The sequence below is a fragment of the Vombatus ursinus genome, unplaced genomic scaffold, assembly GCF_900497805.2.
Source record: "Vombatus ursinus unplaced genomic scaffold, bare-nosed wombat genome assembly UNPS02014798.1, whole genome shotgun sequence".
Classification (NCBI taxonomy): domain Eukaryota; kingdom Metazoa; phylum Chordata; class Mammalia; order Diprotodontia; family Vombatidae; genus Vombatus; species Vombatus ursinus.
This window is the reverse complement of record NW_020954576.1, coordinates 12,613,226-12,637,271: the sequence shown is the minus strand read 5'-3', so window position 1 is coordinate 12,637,271 and position 24,046 is coordinate 12,613,226. Positions and strand designations below refer to the sequence as shown.

The following is a 24,046-nucleotide window of genomic DNA, read 5'->3' as shown; positions in this document are numbered from 1 at the left end:
TTTGACTATCAATTAGGGGATGGCTCTTATTTTTATATTTGGCTCAATTACCTATATATTTAAGAACTGAGATCTTTATCAGAGAAACTTGCTATAAATTTCCCCCCAGTTCCCTACTTTTCTTCTAATTTTGGCTGTATTGGTTTTGTTTGTATAAAAACTTTTTAACTTGAAATCAAAATTCTTCATTTTATCTCCTATAAACCTATCTCTTGTTTTGTTACTAACTTTTTCTCTATCCATAGATCTGACAGGTAATTTATTAAAAACATTTGCAAGATAACTTTTACCAATATGTAGAATTACAGATAGCTTTTTTTGAAAAAAAAAAAAACAAGGAAATAAGATTAGGAAAAAATTAAAATCAAGAGGTAGACTTACATGAAGATCTCTAGAGAGGGTAACATTGCTCATATCGATAGCTCGGGGGCTGTAACCATGAGCAGTATCAATAGAAACCTAAGGGATAGATGTACAAAAGAAACAGTAGGCTGTTATAAAGACCATACAGGAAGAGGTTTTTCTGAAACCTTTTTCAGAAAATGTGAAAGTAAATAAAAATTTGATACCTGAGAAAATTCTTGTGTCCAAAGATAAAAATGGCAAGGGTTAGCAAAACTGACTTACTTAATTTTTCTAAATCTTTAATGTTCCAGATTTTATAAGCTATTACTGGCTAACTAAATTAGTTTTAGATATAAGATGGCATTTCATGGGTCACAAAGAAATTGTAGACACACAAAATCCAAAAGTTGGAAGGGAAGTCGTAGCTACATTTGACAAAATATTGACTCTAAAACATATTTGAAAATTGATCATCCAACCTTTGCTTAAAGACCTCCAATGAAGGAGAATTCACAATCTCCAGAGGCAACTCTTTTTACTTTTAGTCAGCTCTCATTGTAGGAAAATTGTCCTACTAGAATCAGGCCTAAACTTACTCTTTTGAAACTTTTATCCATTGTTTCCACTCTGGGGTCAAGCAGAAGTCTAATCCCCTTCTACATGATGATACTTTAAATACTTGAAGATAATTACCACATGTTTTGTAAGTCTTCCCTCCTCCAGACTAAACTTCTAGGGACAATGCTATTTAGATAGAAGTTTTTATTTTATCCTAGAAGTGATTACAAGCCAATGAAGCCTCTTGGGCAGGTTGATATATTGACAGAACTTGGCTTCAGAACAATCCTTCTTAAATTGTAAGCTTCTTGAGGGTAGATGCTTTTTTTTTTTGTCTTCACATCTACAAAATACTTCCATCTTGCACACAGAGCATTAGATATTTAACCAATGTTTGCTGAATGGATGCAATACAAATGATAAAATTAAAACTATAAGGCTTTTTCTCCTCTAAATAGTGTGAAGTGCTGAGTCATTGCGGTAATTACCTGGCTTGTCTGGGAGATGCGGCGTGTCCGAGTATAAAGTGCCATGCTGTCTCCCTCTCTGGTTCTTTCGATTCTCCATCCCCAAGCAAGCATTGTTTTTAAAGACTCTTTGATTGGCCAGCGATAAATTTCTTTTTCCTAAGGGAAAAAAATAAGGATGTCATATGCAAAAGTAGAAATATTGAAGAATTTTGTTCATTTTATTCTGGGAAAAAAAAACACTTCCATTTTTATCATGTGGCTAATGTTTCTCATATGCAATGAAAAGTAAAGTTTCTAGTAAGTGGACAAAAGGGACATGGTTTGACAAATGCAACTAAAAAACAAATATAGATTTTATGGTACAATTTTTAAATTTCTTTAGCTTCTCTGTTCATGGCTACATAGACAGAGAGCTATCTATCAGGAAATGAATACACGATTGCCATTTCACCATCAAAATAAGAAGAGGTCACTTTCTTTACTTTGACTAAAAGCTAGATTTTCTTTAGTTTCATTTGCTATTTTAATTTTCCTAAAGAAATAAAAATATGGAAATTATTTAATTGATTTTAATATTCCTTATTTTCTTTTGTAGAATTACTTGATATGCTGAGGATATTTTAAAAATATTTACTTTGTTTGTGAGACAGGAGATTAAATAGAATAGGTCAATATTACAAAGATACAGGGAGAGAAGAGAATTAAAAAATGAAAAGCAAGATGAGAGAGGCCAGAATATAGACTTAATAAACTGCAGTTAGGAAATGAGAGGAAAGAGCATGAAATAAAGATTGGACTAGGATAAAGAAAAGTCAAAATACAAAAATATTTTGAAGTGGAAGAACATGAGTATATAGAAGGTTGGCCTTAGAAGTAGGAAGGCCCTATGGTATATATGAACATAGGCTTAAAACAATCCTTGGATAACAAGGCTTCTCACCTTTTCAGATAAAAGTTTATAAGGTTTCATTAATGGCTGTATTTTAGAAGAGTCTGAATATATTTCACCATAAATCCATCCATTTGCCAACTGAAAAAGAGTAAATCACACAATCTCAGAGTTGGAAAGGGATTTCAGGACACAGCACAACCTGTACTTGAATAAGAATCCCTTCTATATTCCTGCCAAGTGGCTGTCCAGTTTCTTCTTAAAAAATCTCTAGACATAGTGAACCCACTACCTCTGAAAGTATTTTGTTTTACTTTGAAGCAATTCTATTGCTAGGAATATTTTCTTTAAATCTAATTAAATTTAATCTTTAAAATTCTTTAAAACCTCAGTTTATCCCTACTCAACCACTACTCCTTGTTCTCTGGGCAAGGAGGAAAATGCAGTCCCTCTTTTGCATGATTACCCTTCTAATACTGAAGATCTGTCCTTTCCCAAAATTTCTCTTATATAGGTTAAATGGCCCAATAACAATTTGTTTTTTAAAAAACATTTTAATATTCAGCTTCTAGATTTTTATGTTCAAAATTATGGATCTAAAATGAACAAAAGCATGTGTACAGAAGACTAGTGATCTGACTTGTAATCCCCCAAGTATTCTAGAGACCTCAGCAAAAACATTTATATGCAGTCTCTTCTATAATATTTTACTCTTGCAGATACATGATACTTAATTGTTCATTCCATGCATGGTATAGCACCTTAACAGAACATAAGTACTCCAGTCATGACTCTTCTATTTTATATCCCCCCATGCAGAACCGCAATCCAACATAACATCACCTCTCTGGACCATAAACACTCATTACATACTTGTGGAATTGATGAATGAAGGAAACAAGTACCCCAACATCTGTTAACAACTCTAGGCCAAAATCACAGTCTAAGTGGATTGTAAAATGTACTAACTTTTACTTGGGCTATTATTTTACCAATGAAATGTAAATATAGCATGCTATTTAACAAATGCACCCCTTCTCTCGATGAATTGTCAGAGTGCCATTTAATATCAATGGGTAAAATGTGACATCAGATAGAAAGAAAGGGAGATAGATCATTGAACTGTGATTATGTTTTTCAAGGCTAATAAAATATGGAAGTTTCAAAATTCAGTTTCTTATTACAAGAAGTGAATTGTATACATAGCGTCAAAATTAACCTAAGAGTTTTCTCAATATTACATTATTATCAAAGTATGAAAAACATTATGGTATCTTTAAGATATAATTTATAGATTTACAGAAGAATTATTTCACTCTCTATGATCAGAAATGTAATTCATATTCATATCCCACTGAAGCTAACTAGAGTATTAAGTATTAGATCAAAGGAATTGGATCTAAATGTCCATTCTTTGGTAAGACTATACTGCAACTTCAAACATTAAAGCCCTCATAAATTAGAGCTAAGCACTATAGACACAATATCTCATAGGAGCCTCTAAACAAGCATGTATAAGTGGCCAAGTTAACCTCTTGAAGCCTCAGTTTCCTCATCGCTAAATTGGAATTAATTAATGTGTCTAACTCAGAAAGTTGTTGGAGATATGAAATCAGAAAATAATCATACGGCTAACCTTAAAACAATATATGAATGTTTGTTCTTATTGTGATTACGTTTGTCAAATAGCTTGCCATATTCACAAAACAAGCATAAAAGATAGACTGTGAACCCATACTCTCAATACCAAGTCCGGCACTCTTTCCATGACACCATAATGCCTCTAAAACAGCCAATAAATACCCTTTTTCTAATCAAACTTTTGCTTTTTAACACTAATGGATGCAACACTGACAAGCTATTGAAAAGGACAGTGCCTGATTATACTGTCATATCTTGGCTTTTACCTTTTCCATTGACCATTTGTCATGTGAATGTTCTGCATATTTGTTAATGAAGTATTCTAACTTTTCAGGAATTGTAATGCTGAAAGAAAAAAATAAGGAACAAACAGTTTATAATACCTAAGAGACAATAATGTTGATACTTGATTTATGGCTCATAGTTTACCTTTTCAATGTGATTTACTAATTATTTTTTATATAGGGGACAGGGACTGGACCTTCGCTTTCACTGGCAGAGGGAACATTCCAAATGATGAACCAGGCAGCAATCTCTCTGTACCTTATAACCTTAGAGTTATTTTAAAAAGTGAGAATTTAAATGACTTTCCCAGATTAAATAGTCAGAAGTGAGACTTAAACCCAGTTCTTCCTAGCTTCAAGACTGTCTCTACAACTACAGCCCTATGCTGACGCTTACATACCTTTTATACATATTTTAGTTTGTAGAGCTAGTATACCAGAAAAGGTAAACAAAAATGCAGGGTTACAGAAAATGCAAAACACTGGATCCTCCCAAATTACTGCATAATAAGTTATGTGTTAACTAGAAGTTTCAGTTCAAGAATATAAAGACATTTTGGTTAAGAAAAGAAAATAAATTAAAGCAAAATTTGTTCTTATCAAACTTGGTAAACTTTTTTCTCTTTTACAGTACATATTCTTTCGTGGCAACTTATGTTCTTTACGTAAAACAATTTTTTCCTGAAAGCCTATCCGTTGGTAAAGAAGTTCGAGTTCCTCAAACCTTATTCCTCTTTTTTTTGATTTACTAAGATTCTTCATTTCTCTTAAATTTTTTATTCTGCATACCTGCTTTAGTAACTGTAGTTACAAATGGTCTATAATATTCTAACAATGCTATCTAACAGAGAGATATAAATAGAAAGTTCAGAAATTATTTTGTTATTTTATTTTCTAAGCTATTTATATGACTAAATGATACATTATTTCTTGAACAAAGATTAAGTATATTAAATTTTTGGCTTAGTTGACATAAGATATAAATATATAGCCTTTTCCAGCTCTAAATCCTATGAAAATATGAATTTATACACTTCAAAATTTCCAATATACCACTTAAAGTAAATCTTATATTTACCAGTAGTCATAATTGAAAAGAATTCATTAGAACTACTAATTTTGAGAACAAAAATATGAATAGAATAATGCATAATGAACTTTTTCCTGCTACAGAAATTAAACAGTAATTTGACCATACATAAAATACGCTCATGTAGCACGTTTATAAAATTTTTCATATGTATAAATTACAATACTCCCTTATGTATGACTATAACCATTAAGAAACTCCAAACCTATAATGCAGAGATCAACATATTTTAAGTGTTCAATAAGTATTTATTGAATTTAATTTAATTGATGAACACCTAAGGAATAGAACTAAGGAAGTTTTGATAGCATTTTGTGACCCTGACCTAGATGAAATATTGGCAAGTCCATCAACTAATCCAGAAACAATATTTGGAAACGTAGTAATTGTTTGGCTAGTGTTTGTTTCTTCTAAAAGTGATATAAAAAGGTAAAAAATAACATGAAAATAAGGTGAAAATTTTTCTAGTATTTTCATCAAATTGCCCAGGTTAAATTTGTTATAGTCATAGAAGCTAAGAAAGCTGGGGCCTATTAATGAATGTCACAGAACAACTCTGAAATATAGCTAGGTGTCAATGGAAAGTAGATACCTACTGACAATTACCTGGCTAAGACTCATCTTGTGGAATGATCACTAAATCTATAACGCAGTATGGCACAAAAAGGAGCTTTCCTTGGAGATATGAAACTATGATCCCACTCAGAGAAGATTAAAAAAAAAAACACAGATGACTTTTAAAAATTGTCTGTCCTGACCACTTAATATAGACAATTTGCCTATGCCAAGCTACTCCTAAACATTAGCTATTTCTTTAACCTCAACTGTTTTTTACCTATAATTGACATTTTAAAATGCCTAATTGTATATTACCATTTCTGCAGTTGAATTCTCAGGTGACATTGCTCTAAATTACTGTGTTGAGGTTTGTAATATGAAACAAAAGCTTCTACTGACACCACAGCGTTAAATGAGATTTAGTGGTGGTTAAAGTGAGTGCAATGTACACTATACAAACAACACTGCAATGCATGTTGAGAAATGCTGAGAGAAATAAATAATGCAGCTATTTAGTTATAATCATTAACAAATATTTCAGGGCAAATTTCTGTTGAAACATCACCTATTAACTTCCTTGGCTATTACTATTGATAAACTTGGTCAGGGATTACAGTAAGTTCACTTTAGTACCTTATGCAAAATCAGACTTCACAAATCATTTACAATAAAAATCTGCTGCAATAGAAAGAGTCCATACTTTGAGGTATCAACAGGCTGTGGGTTAAAGTTTCCTTCAGAATCCATTGACGACTGCTTTTCCATCATACTGACATAGTTTGACTCCATGTAGTCAGGAGGCAAAGCTCCTGCAACAGCACTGAGACAGGGCAATGCCAGCTTGAATAATTCTTGTTCATATTTCTGTGGAGAAACAGAGGACAGAACAAATACTGTGTTCAGCAAAGCTTGCCACCTTTACCACTGGAGATAATTAAATAATACAGAAGAATCAGAGACAAAAATTAACCCTACGCCACTGTAATTGTCTGACAGATTCTTTCCGTACAAAGTAAAACACACTGTTAGAAACAGAAATAAAAAAGTCTGAAACACCATAAAAACAAGTGAAGTTAAGCTAGGTCAAAGAACAGGAAAAGAAAATTAGACCTCTGCCCCATGCCAAGGTTTATGTTTCTACATTTCAACTGAAATTAACCTGATTGCTATAATTAAAAAAGAGACTTGAAAGCACTATCAACATTTTACTGCAATGAAGAACCATGTTTTTTATTTTGTAAACTGCTGTTAATAATGACTCTGGAAACAAGCTACAGGAAAGTATAGCATTCTGAAGAGGCAGAACAATTTAAGTCAAACCATGGTTCAAGGGGCAGAGATACCATACTGGAAAGTTCAACAAACTGAGAGATTTCTTCTTGATTGAACCGTGTAATCCAATTTCCAGCAGTATTATTAATAAGAGAGTAATTCAATGCAGTGTAATGGAAAAGTAAAGTCTGGATTCAGAGGACTTCAGTTCAAATACTAGCTCTGGTTTTATTACTTCTATGACCCTGCACAAGTCACTTAACCTCTTTCTCCCACTGTTTCTTCATTTGTAAAATGAAGGGTTTAGTTTAAATGGCCTCTGGGCTCCCTTAGAGACAGGACCCTTAGAGGTGATATAGTAGATATAACACTGGACCTCCATTCAGGAAGATCTGAGTTCAAATTTAGCCTCAGATACTTACTAGCTCTATGACCCTGGGCAAGTCACTTAACCTGTTTTCTTGTTTTCTCAACTGTAAAATGGGAATGGTAATAGCACATATCTTGCACAGTTTTTGTGAGGATAAAAGGAGTATTTGTAAAAAGCACTTAGTATAGAGTCTGATACATAGTAGGTGATATATAAATGCTTATTCCTTTCATTCCTTCTTTGTTATAGATCTAGCTCCAGAAGCTTATAAGAACTAGACTAACAGTCAGGAATCATGGGTTTGAGTGTCAGTTCTAGCTGTGTGACTTGAGCAAGTTGTTTAATCTTTTTGAGTCTCAATATTCTCATATGTAAAATGGGGGTTTGTGGAGGGGGTAGGGAATAATGTTTTCACTAACTACCTCACAAAGTAGTTTTAAGGCACATGCTTTGTAAATTGTAAAATACTATAGAAATGTATGTTACTTTTATTTTTAAAAGAAAGACTATTTGTCAGATTCACTTTAAAATTATCTGTTAAAAAGTGTAATAGTTTATTAAAAAAACGCATTTCTTTTTACTTAATATATTTGATAGAAAACAAGACAAAAATGTGTGTGGAGGGACTGGCAGGAATTGGGGCAGGGATTAGATCTGTGATTTCATCAGTGATAAAGAGCTATTGGTGAGGAACTTCTTCCACCAATCCAAGCCAGCACCTTCTCTGCTGTGTGTTGTTGTTGTTCAGTTGTGTCCAACTCTTTGTGACCCCATTTGGAGTTTTCTTAGCAGAAATACTAGAGTGATTTCTCATTTCTTTCTCTAGTTCAACTTACAGGTGATGAAGCAGGCAGACAGGGTTAAGTGACTTGCCCAGAGTCACACAGCTATTAAGTGTCTGAGGTTGGATCTGAATTCAGGACAATGATCTATTTGGGTCCACTGGTATTAACCATATGATATGCATAGCATGTTGTCATATTCATGGATATTTCATGATTTGGGTCCTTAAATGCTGAGATGCCTGTACACAATAATGATGATTTTGAAGAAAAGTTAATACAGATATTTAAAGTATCTTTGAGGGAACAATAGGGGTTCTATGCAGTTATGAAAGGTACAGAAAGAAACGTAGAGGAATTTTATAGCAGTTGTTTAAGTTTCAGATAAAACCCATGCAATGCTCTAGAAAAATGATCTGTTAGGAAAACTCTGGTTGCTTATCAACTCATCAACTCACAAAGTATGAAAGAAGCAATAAATTACCTTTTGAGACAGGGCATCAAAAATGCCCCAGAACAACTTCCTTGACAAATGAAGTTCTTCTTCTGAGGCAGCACCAAAGTTCCCCCAGCCTCCAGGCAGACAGTAATACTTCCAGCATCTCTCATAATGATTTGTCAGCAGCTACATATAAATAATTTTAAAAGTCAAAAGCAAAAGACAGTTCTTTTCATAAACTCCCATCCAGAATTCTAATATCACACAATGCCACCAACTGAGAGATGAAATTTACCAACTCCCATCTGAATTTCTTTATATTTCGTTTGACATGGTGGTTTACATTTCTTTGGATAAGATTTCAGTCATTTTTCAGTTATGTTCAACTCTTTGTGTCCCCATTTGAGGTTTTCTTGGCATAGATGCTGGAGTGGTTTGCCATTTCCTGCTCAAGTTCATTTTACTGATGAGGAAATTGAGGCAAACAAGATTAAGCGACTTGCCCAGGGTCACACAACTACAAAGTGTCAGACCAGATTTGAACCCAGAAAGATGAGTCTTTAATTCGATTTGTTCTATTTGGTCCCAACGGGGCAAAACTAGGAGTAAAGAATAGCAGTAGCAGACAGGCAGATTTTGACTCACTATAAGGAAAATTTCCTAATAACTGCAGCTTTCCAAAAATGGCATGGGATATCCAGTTAGGTGGTAACTCATTTCTGGATATCTTCAAGTAGAGCCTGGGTGACCACCTGTCAGGCTTTGCTGTAAATATTATTTCTTTTTAAGAATGGATCAGACCAGATGACCTCTGAGACCTCTGTTAAGTACTGGGATGCTATGATTTTATGACACTAAAACAGAAAAAAACTCAAGTCCACTACTTTCTGCATGTTTCTCTTTGTAAAAGGCTGAACGGAATAATAATGTCATTCACAATGACCTTTAGATACCGTATAGGAACAAGGCACAGTAACCGAAAATATATTCTTACATAACTATGTATCTTGGCTTATGCACTTTCCCTTTCTGTCAGTCTTTGTCTACAACTTTTTAAAAGACTTAGTTCAAAACAGTTTCTTTTGAAAAACCTTCCCTAATATTTCCCAAAGAGTATTCTCTCCTTTTAACCAAAGAATGACAGTATTTGAGAGTTCTAAAGGACCTTAGCAACCACACAGTTGAAGCAATATATGAAAACAATCCCCACTACAATATATCTAGGAAGTAGTGATCCAGTCTCTTCTAGAAAACCTCTAAGAAGTTAAAATCTACCATCATCATTCTAGGTGACCCATCCATTTTTGGAGAGCTTTAATTAGGAAAATTTTCTTGACACTGAACCTAAATTTATCTCTTTGCAAAGTTTACCCATTGAGCTTGGTTCTGCCCTCTGGGGCCAAATAGAACAGTTCTCACATACTCAAATACATATTAAGCATCTACTATCCTGCTATGTGCCAGGCACTTTGCTAAGTGCTAGGGATACAAAAAGAGGCAAAAGACAGTTCTTGTTCTCAAGGATACTTGAATATATAACTAATCAAGTCCCCCTTCAGACTTCTCTTCTGAAGTTTAAAAATAGCCAGTTCCTTCAACCAATCTTCCTATGGCATGGATTCAAGGCCCTTCATCATCCTACTTTCCTCCTACAAATACTTTCCAGTTTATAAACGTCCTTCTGAAACTATAGTACCCATAATTAAATGCAGTACTCCAGTTGTGGTCTAACCAGAGCAAAGACCAGAACAATTATCACTTCCTTTTTCCCAGAAGTTATGCTTCTCTTCACATAGTCTAAGATCACATTAGCTTGCTGCCACAGCACACTGAACTTGTAGTCTACTGTAGTTTAAAACAAACTGTTAACTACACTTTCTCCATCTTATAAATATTGTGGAAGCAAACTAAACTCCCCTTGTTCCCTCTTTCAGAAATATTAATAAAGCATTTTAAAAAATATTCTATTCTGAAGCCTTTGGACTAATCTAAAAGGAATTATCAACCCCAAAACACTGTCTTGCTTCCTTTTCTCCAGACTAGCCCAGAAAAGTCCTTTCTTGAAGCAATTTTGGCAGTGACTAGACAAGGGAAAGGGGGGGTGGTTTTGACTGATCTAACTTGCCTAGATTAGGGTGAAGATCAGAAGAAAGAAGTTTCTTTTGACTCTTCAGGTACTTGGAAGTACCTCTTGAGTTCTTCTTTGACCAGATGTAAACAAGAATCCTTACAAGAAGTGGTCAAAGAAGAACTGGATGGCATTTGGAAAAAAAAAAAAAAGATTCTCTTACATTGCACTGATAGTTGTGACTCTTCTGTTCAATGAAGCAAAATGTTAACTGAATTTTGCCCTGAGTGTTATAAGTATGTTTTCTATTATTGTGGAATTCTGTCTAAAATCCAGGAATAACCATAACTCCAAAAGAGCTTAAGTTAAAGAGATTTTCAGTGGCATTGAGGCGTGTTGCTCATCTTTGTATCTCGCTCTAAAAAAATGTTTCTGGGAGGTTTATACCTAAACAGAGAATAGGATTCTCTTCAACATAGTGAAATTGATTTTTTTTAACCTAAGTGTAAGACTTTGACATTTATGCTCATTTAATATCATTTTATTAGATTTAATTCAATGTTATTTAGCCTGTCAATGTTTTAGCTTTTTATATCATTACTGTCAATCCAGTGTGTTAACTAATCCTCCCAAATTTGTCATTGGCAAAGTTGATAAGTGTTTGATATAAGACTTTATCTAGGTCATTGAAAAAAATGCTAAACAGTACAGAGCCAAAAACAGATTCCTGGGGCGCTCCATTGAAGGGAACATTTACCAAGTGGCCACTAATCCATGAATGATTACCTCTGAGTATGGCCATCGGTTTCATTGTATTTGATCTAATAAGAAATCATCCATCTACTCCATAAGAATGTTATGCACTACCTAATTCAAAATATGCATTATATATGTATACAAGCTAAAATCTAATTTCAAAGAAACACAGAGGGCCATTAAAAGAAAATCAAAAGCTCTCTATATAATCTGTTCATATCTATTGATATTGATAAATTGGCAGAAAGCCTGGCTATGGGACTAACAATAATAGCTAGCATTATGTAGTGCTTTATACATATTATCTCATTTGGTCCTCATAACAACCTTGACAGACAGGTGCTATTATTATCTCTATTTTACAGATGAGTAAAAGGCAGACAGAAGTTAGGTAGTATGCCAGGGTCACACAGTTGATGAATATCTGAGGTGAAATGTGAACTCAGGTCTTCCTAACTCCATATCCCCCATACACATTCCATCCAGAAGGCTGTAATAAAGGAGGGCTAGTAGAGTCATAGGCAAGATACTTCAAACTTCCAGGAGTACTGAAGGGGGTGCCTGGTGAAAAGGCACTTGGGGCCAGAACATGTGGCAAGAAGATCTAGCAACAGCCTTGCAACTGTTCTGTCATCACATCAATGACACGCCAAAGAAGGCGGGCCTAGCAATAATCCTGAGGCAGCACACGCTAAAGATTGCCTTAGTTGGGGAAGACCGCAATCAATAACAAGATCTGCAACTGTGAAATCCCACAGACTGGTTACGAGGGTTCCTAAACAGCCCAATGATATTTTTTGTTAGGTCTCCCACTGAAGTAAACGGCCAATGTGCTGCTCCCCACTGTTAAGTGTTTGTCTACATTTAGGTATGAGATTCAATGAGTATCTAACAAAACAAATGCTGACAGTGTAGGCAGTACTGTTAATTAACAACAGCATTAGCAGATTCCTGTTTATTCTCCCAAATCATTTATTTCCTGGCCACAGCAGGATCCATCTTTTGCAGATTAGTGGCCGCCCACTCAACTAAGGGGAGAGGATATAAGCACCAGCAGATGGCTGCCAAGGTACAAATGCAGGTCAGTTTCCTTTTTAGAGAAGGTGAAAAGAGTGGATAAACAAATCACCTTCTACTCTTTGGAGTAGAAGGGTCAGGAAAGTTAATCTTTGAAGAGAATCAAGGAAAAAAATACAATAAGGGATCTAAGGACCAAAAGGGGGTACCTTTTACAACCTGAATGTTGGAGGGTATAAAAATGAGACACAAGGAAAGATAAACACTAAATACTTGGAGATAACTAAAAGATATGAGGCTCTTCCCATGAATGTGGGGAGTTGGACTTTAAGGAGAAAGCAACTTCTTTTCCAAAGAATGATGACATGGATCTACACATTCTATCCAGAGAATTGCTACTGAATAATGTCCACCAAAAAAAAAAGATGATTAGTTGTGGTTATTAACTTTCTGCTGCGGGATACCAAAGCATCTGGAGAAATTAACTTGAATAAAATAGGTTTGTTTTTTTCCTGGGCCATTTATCTGAAAGATGAAGAAAAGCTTAATAGCCTCTGTCAACTAGTGATTCATCTGGGGGCAAAAAATAGACCTAGAAGGAACCTAAAAAGCATTGCCAGGGATTATGAAGTCTTAGGCAAGAAACTGAAGACTTTAGAAGAACAGGTGATATTTTCATTGCTGGTTTTAATAGAAGATCAAGGCTTTAGAAGCTAAAGGCAAATTGTTTTAAAAAAAAAAGAACAGATAAAAAGACAGTATCTGAGAAAAATTTGGAAATGTGACAAAGGTTAAAATATAAGTTCTTGGGCCATTAATATGCTTAATAAGAAGTAATTAAAAGCACATTTGACTGAAGCCTGGAATATGTGATAAAGAAGACTGTTGCAGAAATGAAAGAAAGTAGGAAAAAAAAAAGCAAAACAGCCCACATGTACCTCACACAAATGAACAAAGTATGGTTAATAGACAAGATGTATTAGAGATCTTAATGTAAAAAGATAAATTCATCTCATAGCTATCACTGAAATTTGCTTTTCTTGTTTGTCTACATACGAGTTATGGTTTTTTGTTTGTTTTTACTATCAACTATCTATTCTGAGGAAAGCCTTTTAGAAAAAAAGTATTAGAAAATTATTACTCTATAGGAAGTAGAATAGGATGGTACAAGTGACCATTTAACTGTAAACTTTGCTCACACTTACCTTAAGAGGCATCTTAGCATGTTCATTTAATAATGGAACATCAAAAACTAATCTTCTTAACAAATGTTGCATCATGGAAGGTCTCAACTGGCTGTTGGAACAATCATAATTTTAACAGTGAAATAAAATATACTTTCATTTAAGCACCTATTATAATTCATAATATAAGCTAGAACTCTTATCTAGACCACTTAACTTCAAGTACAGAATCTGTGCCAAATTAGGTGGAATTAATTGGTTAGAGAATTAACTATCAGTAATTTTTGTCACAGAATAACATGATGAGAACAAACAAAAATGAAAACAGGAAGTTGAAGTTAACATGGTTTCACATTAGTAATATACCACAAAACATATAATATTAAAATTTTATAGTCAGTGCCTTTCATATTTTATTTATAATAAACTTATGTATATCCTCAATTTTTGTATCTCTATCTTTTAATCATCACCCATGTACAGAAGCTACAAAATACCCTTTCATTTCTCTCCCCGTCCCAGAAAGCTCGCTGAAATTCTCAATCAAATTTAAAAACAGTCCTCAGAAATAACAGATAGAAAAATATTACTGTGCATTGTTACACACACACACACACACACACAAATCCCTCAACCATCCACTGAAAAATGTACTAATAAGCATCAATGTAGAAAGGAGTCAGAGGGAGGAAGAAGCAAATACGAATTAGGAGGAGAAAAATGGAGGGAAAAATTAACGTAATACAAATGACCAAAGCATTTCAATAAGTTCAGAGAAAAAGCATTGCTATTTCCGGAATTTGTCGCTAGGATTAAGTTGATTTAATAGCACTTTCCCACTTGAGCAGAAATAAATTTAATACTTTATAATATCATTAATGAATATATTAACAGAGCACTAATAATAACTTTTCCTTAGAAAAATTAAAATTCAGGGCAGCTAGGTGATGCAATGGATAGAGCACTGGCCCTGGAATCAGAAGGACCTGAGTTCAAATCTGGCCTCAGACACTTGACACTTACTAGCTGTGTGACCCTGGGCAAATCACTTAACCCTATTGCCTAGCCAAAAAAAAAAAAAAGAAAAATTAAAATTCAATACAGAATTAATTCTTTACTTACCCACAAATAGAGAGAAGACAGACTTCTATGGAATCCCGCTGAGCTTTTGTAAGAGAACAGCCCTTGGATAGCCTGTACACAGTATGAAGCAGTGAGTCTATGAGTGAAGCATGATGCTCAGTACCAGCAAAAAGAGGAGCACACCTTGTCAACAAAGGCAAGACTGCAGTGCAAAGATACCGATTGAGAGCCAAGGCCATGTCTGTGGCACTAAGAGCAGCCTATGAAATGAATTGAACACCAATGAATTGTATAGGTATGGCACAGGACATTAAGGAGAGAAAGAACAAACTATTACTGAGATTCATTAATTCTCTTACTCAAGAAAGAATAAATACAGATGTACTTCATTGTGATATGCATGATTGTTTAATTCTCTAATTTAAGAAAATTGAGACAGAATCAGATTCCAATTAAGTATAAATGGATTATCCATAGGTTCCTGGGTTTTCTTCCCTCTTCCCATGAATTCTACCAAGTCAAGAATCATGAACAGTGGGACTAAATTAAAAGTGGGGCACGATAGGTACCAAAACAAGTGTGTATATATGTGTGTCTCTAATTGCATTTCACAAACATAATTTTTTTTGGATTGTCTTTTGTTTTATGTTAGTAACATATTTATAAGATCATATTGCCTCCATTAGAATAAGTCAAAGATTAATTCTTTACTATACATTAGTTATTTCATTTATTTTCAGAAATTTGTATATACAATTTGATTTGAACAACATTTATTAAGTACAAGTACCTACTACATACAAAGCACTGTACTAGACAATGGGAATATAAAGTCAAACATAACAGTTCTTGCAAAAGACAAAAAAGAATTTACATCTTTAATTGTGTGTGATTTCATTTTTGTTCTATTAATATTATGACCCTTATAACAGTATTTATATCCACCTGAAATTGACTTTCTTTACAGATATAAAAAGTTCTTTTACCTAAAAATATAAAAGATATTGTCCCAACTATTGATACACCACTTAGAATTTCAGTATGGGCGTTAACATACAACTAAATAATCTTTTAACATATCTTCCATGAAAGCCAATCAATATATGTGACAAGAGAGCCAATTTGTCTTAAGAGTAATATGATAATCATGTATATTATTACTCTGTCACCAAACTCTGCTTTTCAAAATGCCCACCTAAATAGTATAAATTCTTAACACTTTAAAATGTTTGAAAGATAGAAAAAGTTGCTTGTTTTTAAGAGACAGGTTAATTTTTTGGGGGAAAAAAAGAATCTCAGTTTTCTTGTTTTCCCCAATTTGTGGAGGTAGAGTCATCTTTCACTTCCCCAAACAATGAGGTGGAACAAGTGATCAAATTGGAATAGTCAGATTTTTTAATTGTTACCGTGTCTAAAGAAGCAGCAGCTCGCAGGTCTGGCAGAAAGCCAACCTCAAGAAGATGAAGGAGAAAATCTTGAACCTCAATTCCATAAACCCTGTCAAGGAACAAAACCATGGCTGCCTTGTGATCTGGGCAAAACCCTGCTGACATGTCAGGTTCCACCACGTTTCCATCTAAAAGAGAGAAAACAACAATATTAAAGGTTATCTGGAGGTGAGATACTATAGGACTTCTCTTGTTCCTTCTTTTTTCAAAGTTTAAAAATTAATAAAATGATTATTTAATTTTTCTAGCCACTGACTTGAAAAAAATTTTTTTGGGCTTGCCTTCAGATTTTTTTTGTTTTTTTGCTTTTTTGTTTTTTTGTTTTTAGGCAATTGGGGTTGTGACTTGCCTAGGGTCACACAGCTAGTAATTCTAAAGTGTTTGGTCTGAGGCCAGAGTTGAACTCAGGTCCTCCTGACTTCAGGGTCAGTGCTCTATCCACTGCGCCACCTAGCTGCCCCGCCTTCAGATATTATTGACACCAAAAGAAATCAAACCATTAGGAGAAACACAATTTCCTGAGTGCTAGAATACACAATAAGTTTAAAAATTCTATTTAACAAAAGTACTCTCATAACTGACTAGTTTATTGTCCATTTTATAAAGAACACGTTGACTGTTTAAGTAAGTTTGGCAAAAAAGAATTCTATTTAATTCTGACAATGGTAGAAAAAATAAAACAAAGTCAAAATCCTACTGATCATTTCTGTAAAAGGAGAGAAGATTATAGGACTCACCAGCCCACAAGTGGTTTAAGTTCCAAAACTTCATACTTTTCAATACACAACATCTTATAATTTATAAAGAATTTCAATATATATGTGTGTGTGAGAGAGAAAGAGATCACATGGATGTATGCATAAATTGTTCCAGAGATCTAGGAAAAGTAAGTTGGAACTACAAACATTTTTTTTTCTATATCAACAACTGTATAATGATGGTTAGCTGCCCAGAAGAGCTTATAAAAACCCACTTAACCCATGATGTAGTTAAAAGTTTTCATTTGCAGTAAAAAAAAAAAAATAGAAGGCAAGATTACTAAGAATAGAAAAACAATATATAACCTTCTTAAAATTTATTTTAAAATGCTGTTGGTGTACATGTGTGTATTTTTATCTCTTTATATGTGTGCATGCATGTGCATGCATGTGAGCATGTGTGTGTGTGTATGTATTGGTTCCACAGATCTAGGAAAATCAAATTTAATTAAAAGAGGAAAAAGGAGATGTAAACTAACATGGATGCTATAAATGGTACTTCTGTGTACTATCAAGAACTTCTATCAAGTAACTCTATGAGAAGTACTATCAAGTATTTCTGTGTACTATCAGCTGCCTAAATCTCCCTTGAAGGCTTTAATTTGTCTAATGTCATTTCCATAGTTACTAGCACAATCATTACATTTACCAGCCCTGAGAAGGTCATTTTGGATTTCATTAAAGGAAAATAAAGAGATGATACAAAGAGAGAGAAGGAGAGGGAAAGTGACAGGAAAAAGAAAGAGAAAGGGAGAGAGTTTTCTCAAATAACTGAGCAAGGATTACAATAGAGGAGAAGGAATAAGAAGACTAAAAAGAATGTGTGTGTGTGTGTGTGTGTGTGTGTGTGTGTGTGTAATGGAGCCTAATATGTACACTGAATATCTCTGATATCTGCCCATGTGGAGGAGACTGGGATGCCAGCTTCTGAGAGAGTTATGTTATGTGTAATATAAAATAGCTTAAGTATCTAAGACTACAATAAAAGTTACTGAGGAAGATAAGTTAAATCATTATTTTCATTATCCATGACAAATGTGCTTGAGTGTCAGGACTCATATAAAAAAAAAAATGAAATGTGATGTTTAATAGGGAAAGATCATGAAAAAGATACAGTAAAAGGAATAAAGTAGACGTATTCAATAAATTTCCAGAATGTATATTTGGAGAAAACAAAAATAGAAATAGAAATAGAATCTAGAAGGTGAAATGAAAATAAAACTGTGGATTATGTAAAGAGAATCATGGAAATGCATTTCTACTAATTACAGAGTTATTCATTTCATTTTTATATAAATGTTATATTTAATCTACAACTAAAATACAAGGTTCCTTTCTATCTCCTATGTGTGTGTGGGTGTAAGTGTATGTGTGTGCAAAACTTTTTCGTAAAGCTACAAAATTATTACAGAGGTATCATGAGTCTACGAATAACAACTTATTTGTTTATTTTTATTTCCATGATATTCTCCACATTATATTTGGAAGGACAGAAAGAGTCCTGGGATTTTATCAATATGAGAGAATTTTCAGCACAGAAATTCCCTCCACCAATGTGGAACAACAACTTGTCTGTAATTTACAGACTTAGTTATTTCCTATGGTATTGAAATAAGTGACTTGCCAAAGTCACATAGTTATCATAAGTCAGGGACAGGACTTCTACAGTCTTCTATAACTCCCAAACCAGTCCATTATCTATCACACTCTGCTGTCTTTCTCTGTGTCTCTATTTGTCTCTCTGTCTTCATCTAACACTGTCTCTCATCCTCCCCTCATCCCTTCCCCGCTGTATTATTTCTTTAGTGAAGAGTGGATTCTCAAAGGCTATGGCAATAGAACACGAACTCTGCAAGGTTCTAGTCAGTTAGTGAGCAAGCATTTATTAATCATTTAGTATATGCATGGCACTGTGCTCTCAAGAAGCACAAGGATTCTAATGGTAGAGACAACTGCATCTATAAGATATCTACAATGTAAATGGAAGTGTCAATTTTAGAGGGAAGGCACCAGTAGCTGGAAAAAAATAGGAAAAAAAAAAACCTCCTTCAGAAGCTAGAATTTGAGCTGGGATTTGAATGAAGCTAGGAGTTAGCCCTCAGAAGGGGAAACCATTCCAGACAAGGAATGGAGCCAGTGTAAATGCATGGAGTTAGAAAGTGATAGAAAGTGTGTAAGAAATAGCAAAAAGCCCAGTGTAGTAGATCATAGACTATGTGGAGGTGAGTAAAATGTATGAAGACTGGAAAGGTAGGAAGGGGCCAGATTGTGAAGGGCTTTAAAAGTAAAATAGAGGATCTTCTATTGGGTCCTGAAGGCAATAGGGAGCCATTGGTGTTTATAGAGGAAGTAACATTGAAAGAATGCCTTAGGAATTGAGTGCAGGATAGACTGGAGTGGGGAGAGGCTAGAAAGAAGGAGATTAACTAGCAGGTTATTGCAATAGTTTAAGTAAGAAGTGATAAGGAGGTGAATTAATACAGAACTGGCTGACTAGCCAGACTCAAAGAAAAGTTGTTAATGTTTCAGTATCTATGAGGCAGTAGGCCTCCATTAAAGTACCTCAGTAATCTATATTTGGCCCTAAGCTGTTTAACATTTTCATCGATGTCTGGATAAAGGCCTAGATGGTATGCTTATCAAATATATAGATAATATAAAATTAGGCAAGCTAAGTAACACAATGGATGACTGAGTCAAGATTCAAAAGTCTCCTGACAGGTTGAAGTACTGTGATAACGCTAACAAGATGAAATTCAATAGGAATAAATATAAAGTCTTCCATTTAGTTATTAAAAAAAAACTACTGTGACATTTAAAAAGTTTGAGAGACATAATTTCTGGGTAATTAGTCATTTTATTAATAATGTCATTTTAATAAAAGAGGTCAGTGGCACTGTAGAACGCCAAAGACCCCTCATGGAGTTGGGCTCACAGTTTATATGCCCTTGGAAGAGTGGGTGAACCTGAGGGTGGCAATCAACTCTGATTGTTTAACAATTAATGAAAGAATGAATACTACAATGAGGGGCTGGTACCTATTCTAATGAACTATGAATGTGTCATTTACTTCTAAAGTACCCCCAAGTCTTGGGCAATCTAATCTAAGAATTTATCCCCACCCAAACCTGAATAAAGCACAATGGACTTCCCCACCTTAGATTAAATTCCTGTAAGGTTGGGTGGGGTCTGATCAGGACTGAGGAGGGTTAATTCAATCTCATTATCAGTAATGTCCTTCAAGAGACTCAAGTTTGAAATGAGGACTACAGAAAAAGGGGCAAACACTGGATTTCCTCAGATTGTTGGTTATTAATAATAATTTCTCTCATTACTTCACACCTATAAAATGGTGGGGGCATGGATTTTCAATAGTTCTGAAAAAGATGTGTGAGTTTTGGTACATTGTAAAATCAGTACGAATCAATAATGTGATGTTCCAGCCAAAAAAAACAAATGTGATCTTGGGCTACATTAAGTGGGGCATATTTTCCAGGAAAAGGAAGGTCCCATTGTACTCTTCCTTTTCCAGACCTAAGAACTATATGTTCAGTTCTGGGTACCATGATTTATGTAAACCAATAAACTGGGGAGTGTCCAGATGAGGAAAAAGTGAAGGGCCTAGAGGCCACACCATTTGAAGACTGGTTGTAAAAACCGGGCATATTTAGCCTAAAGACACCTCTTGGGAACATGTTAGTTTTCTTCAAGTATTTGAAGAACTGCCAAGAGGAGGAGGGATTAGACTTAGTCTGCTGATCTCCAGATGATAGGAGCTGGTTCACTATGTAGAAGCTGAAAAAAAGCACATTTAAGCTTGATGTAGTGAAACAAAACAAAATAAAACAATCTTTCCTATCATTTAGAGCTGTCAAAAAATGGAATGGCCTGCCTTGAGATGGGATGGATCCCCCTTCCTTAGAGGGTTTAAAACAGAAGCTGGACAACCACTTTTTGGGTGTGTTATGGTGGGGATTCTTTTTGTTAATCAAATTCTATAATTCTGATAATAGAATACTTCTTCCAACTGACCCTGAATCATTAAAAAAAAAAGTAGTGCTTCAGATACATGAATACAGCTACAGATCATGGGCTTAAACAATCTTTTTAGGTTTTTTCTCTACAGTAGGCTTTAATTTACCCTGGGTAAGATTTTTCTAATTGCTGCTGAGAATTCTAGGAGGGAAAAGCACTCTACCTAGTTCTCTGTCCTTTGTTCCCTGTGTCTTATCCTACCTTATGACCAAGAAAAAAAAAAAGAAGAACTTCTGGTCTATGTAAAACTTTATGCTTCTCACTTTCCAAGAGGAATAGTGAATTTCCATTTCTCTACAACTAACTTGCTTCTCTCTCTTCCTTGCTGATCACTAAGGAAGAGTGGAAAGAGTGCTGGGCTTAAAAGTTCTGAATCTTGCCTCTACTCTTTTATTAGATGCCTTTACCTCTTTATGACCTTATAATATTTATAACCACTTATTAGGAGTACTGTAGAAGAAATTCACGATCTTGCAAGAAACTGTCCTGGATCACTGTATTTGATCATTAACTATTAAGCATTATGGCATAATTGATTAAGTATCAGACTTGGAAACAGAAGATTTGGGTTCAAATTAGTCTCTGATACTTACTGGCTATGTAAACAGGAACAAGTAATTTTATCTCCGTGAGCCTTTCCTCCTCATCAAAGCAGGTACAATAACATGACTTGTACAGTTGTTGTAGAGATCAAATACAATGTAGTTAAGCACTATATAAATGTTTCCCATCCCCAGGGCTGTTTAGGAGTCAAGTCTTTCCAACTGTTAAATTGTCAGCATAAGCATTTATACCTCAGAAATTAGCAAACATTACAAATCAGGGATTGATTTACTACTTTGTTGATTGCCTACTCTAGACTTAAGAAGTTATTAAAAAAAAAGGGCTAATAACGCAAATTAAACTTAGAAGTATGCTACATATATGTTTTTTGACTGTTGTTAACACTTAGCAGCACACCCCTGCAATAACTCTCTGGACTTGGCCCCCATCTTTTAGCTGTCTTCTCATTCTGGACTTCCCTGAGCACCTGTGGCCTTCTCACCCTTGGGACATACTTCTGTCCTTCACTATCTACTTCTGTGGCCCACTTTTCCCATTTATTAGTTCCTCCCAAGGACTCCATTTTGGGGTAGGGCCCACAAGGGCCATCCTTCATTCCTTGCCACCATGCTCTTGGTGGGGGGTATCTACCCTCCCCTTTTCCACCTCTTTTGATGAGGTATACCTATCTGAATTATCTTAAAGTTACGTATAAAAGTTGTCCCCACTTTGAAGCCATTGCTGATTTTCAGGGATCAGCCCATGAAGGTGCTACTTCCTTGACATGCTTATAATAAAATGCTTCGAATTCTCTTTTGTCCTGGGTTTTGCCTGTTAAGCAGGGTGAAAACCCAAATGAAAATTTTTCCTTCCAACTATGGGATAGTCAAAAAAGTCAATAATTTGGGAATAAAACAATCTTAACTGATAAATTATAAAAGAAGACAAATTGGAAGACTATAGTCAACTAGAAAAGAGAAGATTAAAGGATAGTAGGGGTCAGGGACTGGACCTAAGATTTCACTGACACGGGAAATGCTCAGATGAGAACACTTTGTAGATCAACACCTCTTCAATTTATAATCTTAGAGAGTCGCCTAGAGCACTAATAGGTTAAGAGACCAAGGAAAAACAACATAATAGGGATATTAAAACATATGTAATTCCTTTTGTGTACAGAATATCTGAAATATGAAAAATTACATGTGATTAGACTAGAAATCAAATTAAATCTGTAATATAATGAGGAAAGAACTTTGTAAATTATACAGCTCTAAATATCTTCAAAGAATCCTTGATTGTGTACTTCTACCAGAAAAAAAAGTTCTATCAGGCATTTTGTTATTCAACATAATACTGTATTCCAAAGAACAATATTACCTTTAGCTATTGTTGGCATCTGGAAAGCAATGCTGATAACTCCCACCAAATCTCCCAGTGGAATTAAGGATCTCAGAATAGACCTGATCCTAATAGCCTCTCCTTTGCCAGCATGGATCAACTACACAAACAAATAAATAAAAATTTAAAAAAATAGACTTGAAGTTCTCTGCCATAGTCAATTACAACTCTATTCAGGAAAACCCAGGAAGTGAATCCCATGTCTAAATTAATTCCTTTTGATACATAAGAGAGATCCACCAGAGGTCAGGACTGAGTCAGAAATAATAGTATCAATGTTATATTTAAGAAAACTGTTCCCAAGAACATTTCTAATTGTCTGCAACCATGCATTACAGAGATATGCCAGTCAGGCTAGAGCACAGAGCTAATAATGTCAAGGCCACAAATCTGATTCTACACAGGCCATGACACCCAGCACAGACTGCACCTTAAATCCTGAGCTGATGAGGAATATCACTGATTAATTAGAGCACTGAATAAAACTATGAATTGTAAAAAGAACTACAAAGCTATGTCCTCTTAATAATGGATTAGTAAAATATAATATTTCTATATAAAGATTAGCACACTGTAAACTACTACACATTCCCATACTCATAGCTTCCTTAAAAAATAGGCTATTAGTAAATTGATCTTAGATCAATGTTATAGACCACAAAGTAAATACAAATGACCACGAGGAAAGAAAAGTAAAACTAATTAATTAACTGGCTTTATGCCTTAGGGACATACTAAGGTTCATGTCTCATTTCACAACTGTAATACTTTGCAGTGGCAAGCAAATTTTGGTGAGTTTTGAAGTTCCAAGGTTTTTGCTCACAGGGAAGGGACAAGTAAACCTGGATCAAAACAATATTACCAGTCTGCCACTAGCTGCATAAATCCTAATTACAAATCACTGTATAATTTCTAGCCACAGTGATCCTTTTCAAAACCAGAAATATGCATTTTTTACATGTTTTAATCAGATTTGGATTTCCCTAACCTGTTCATATCAGCATCAAAGCAGTATGTGCAGTGGCAAAACAAAAAGGCCTGAATTTAATCCACCT

At 34.6% G+C, this 24,046-nt stretch overlaps 1 protein-coding gene across 1 annotated transcript in view; it reads right to left on the bottom strand.

Moving 5' to 3' along the window:
• Nucleotides 1-24,046, bottom strand: part of LOC114050041 (ryanodine receptor 2) — an 811,539-nt gene that overhangs the window by 230,502 nt on the left and 556,991 nt on the right. Inside the window, exons 48-57 of the mRNA XM_027871576.1 lie at nucleotides 22,971-23,091; nucleotides 16,213-16,382; nucleotides 14,846-15,066; nucleotides 13,745-13,835; nucleotides 8,744-8,884; nucleotides 6,536-6,699; nucleotides 4,170-4,248; nucleotides 2,314-2,403; nucleotides 1,392-1,529; nucleotides 382-459 (exon numbers count right to left, since the gene is read on the bottom strand). Of these exons, the coding sequence (XP_027727377.1) occupies nucleotides 382-459; nucleotides 1,392-1,529; nucleotides 2,314-2,403; nucleotides 4,170-4,248; nucleotides 6,536-6,699; nucleotides 8,744-8,884; nucleotides 13,745-13,835; nucleotides 14,846-15,066; nucleotides 16,213-16,382; nucleotides 22,971-23,091 (1,293 nt within the window). The remainder of the gene's footprint in view (nucleotides 1-381; nucleotides 460-1,391; nucleotides 1,530-2,313; nucleotides 2,404-4,169; nucleotides 4,249-6,535; nucleotides 6,700-8,743; nucleotides 8,885-13,744; nucleotides 13,836-14,845; nucleotides 15,067-16,212; nucleotides 16,383-22,970; nucleotides 23,092-24,046) is intronic.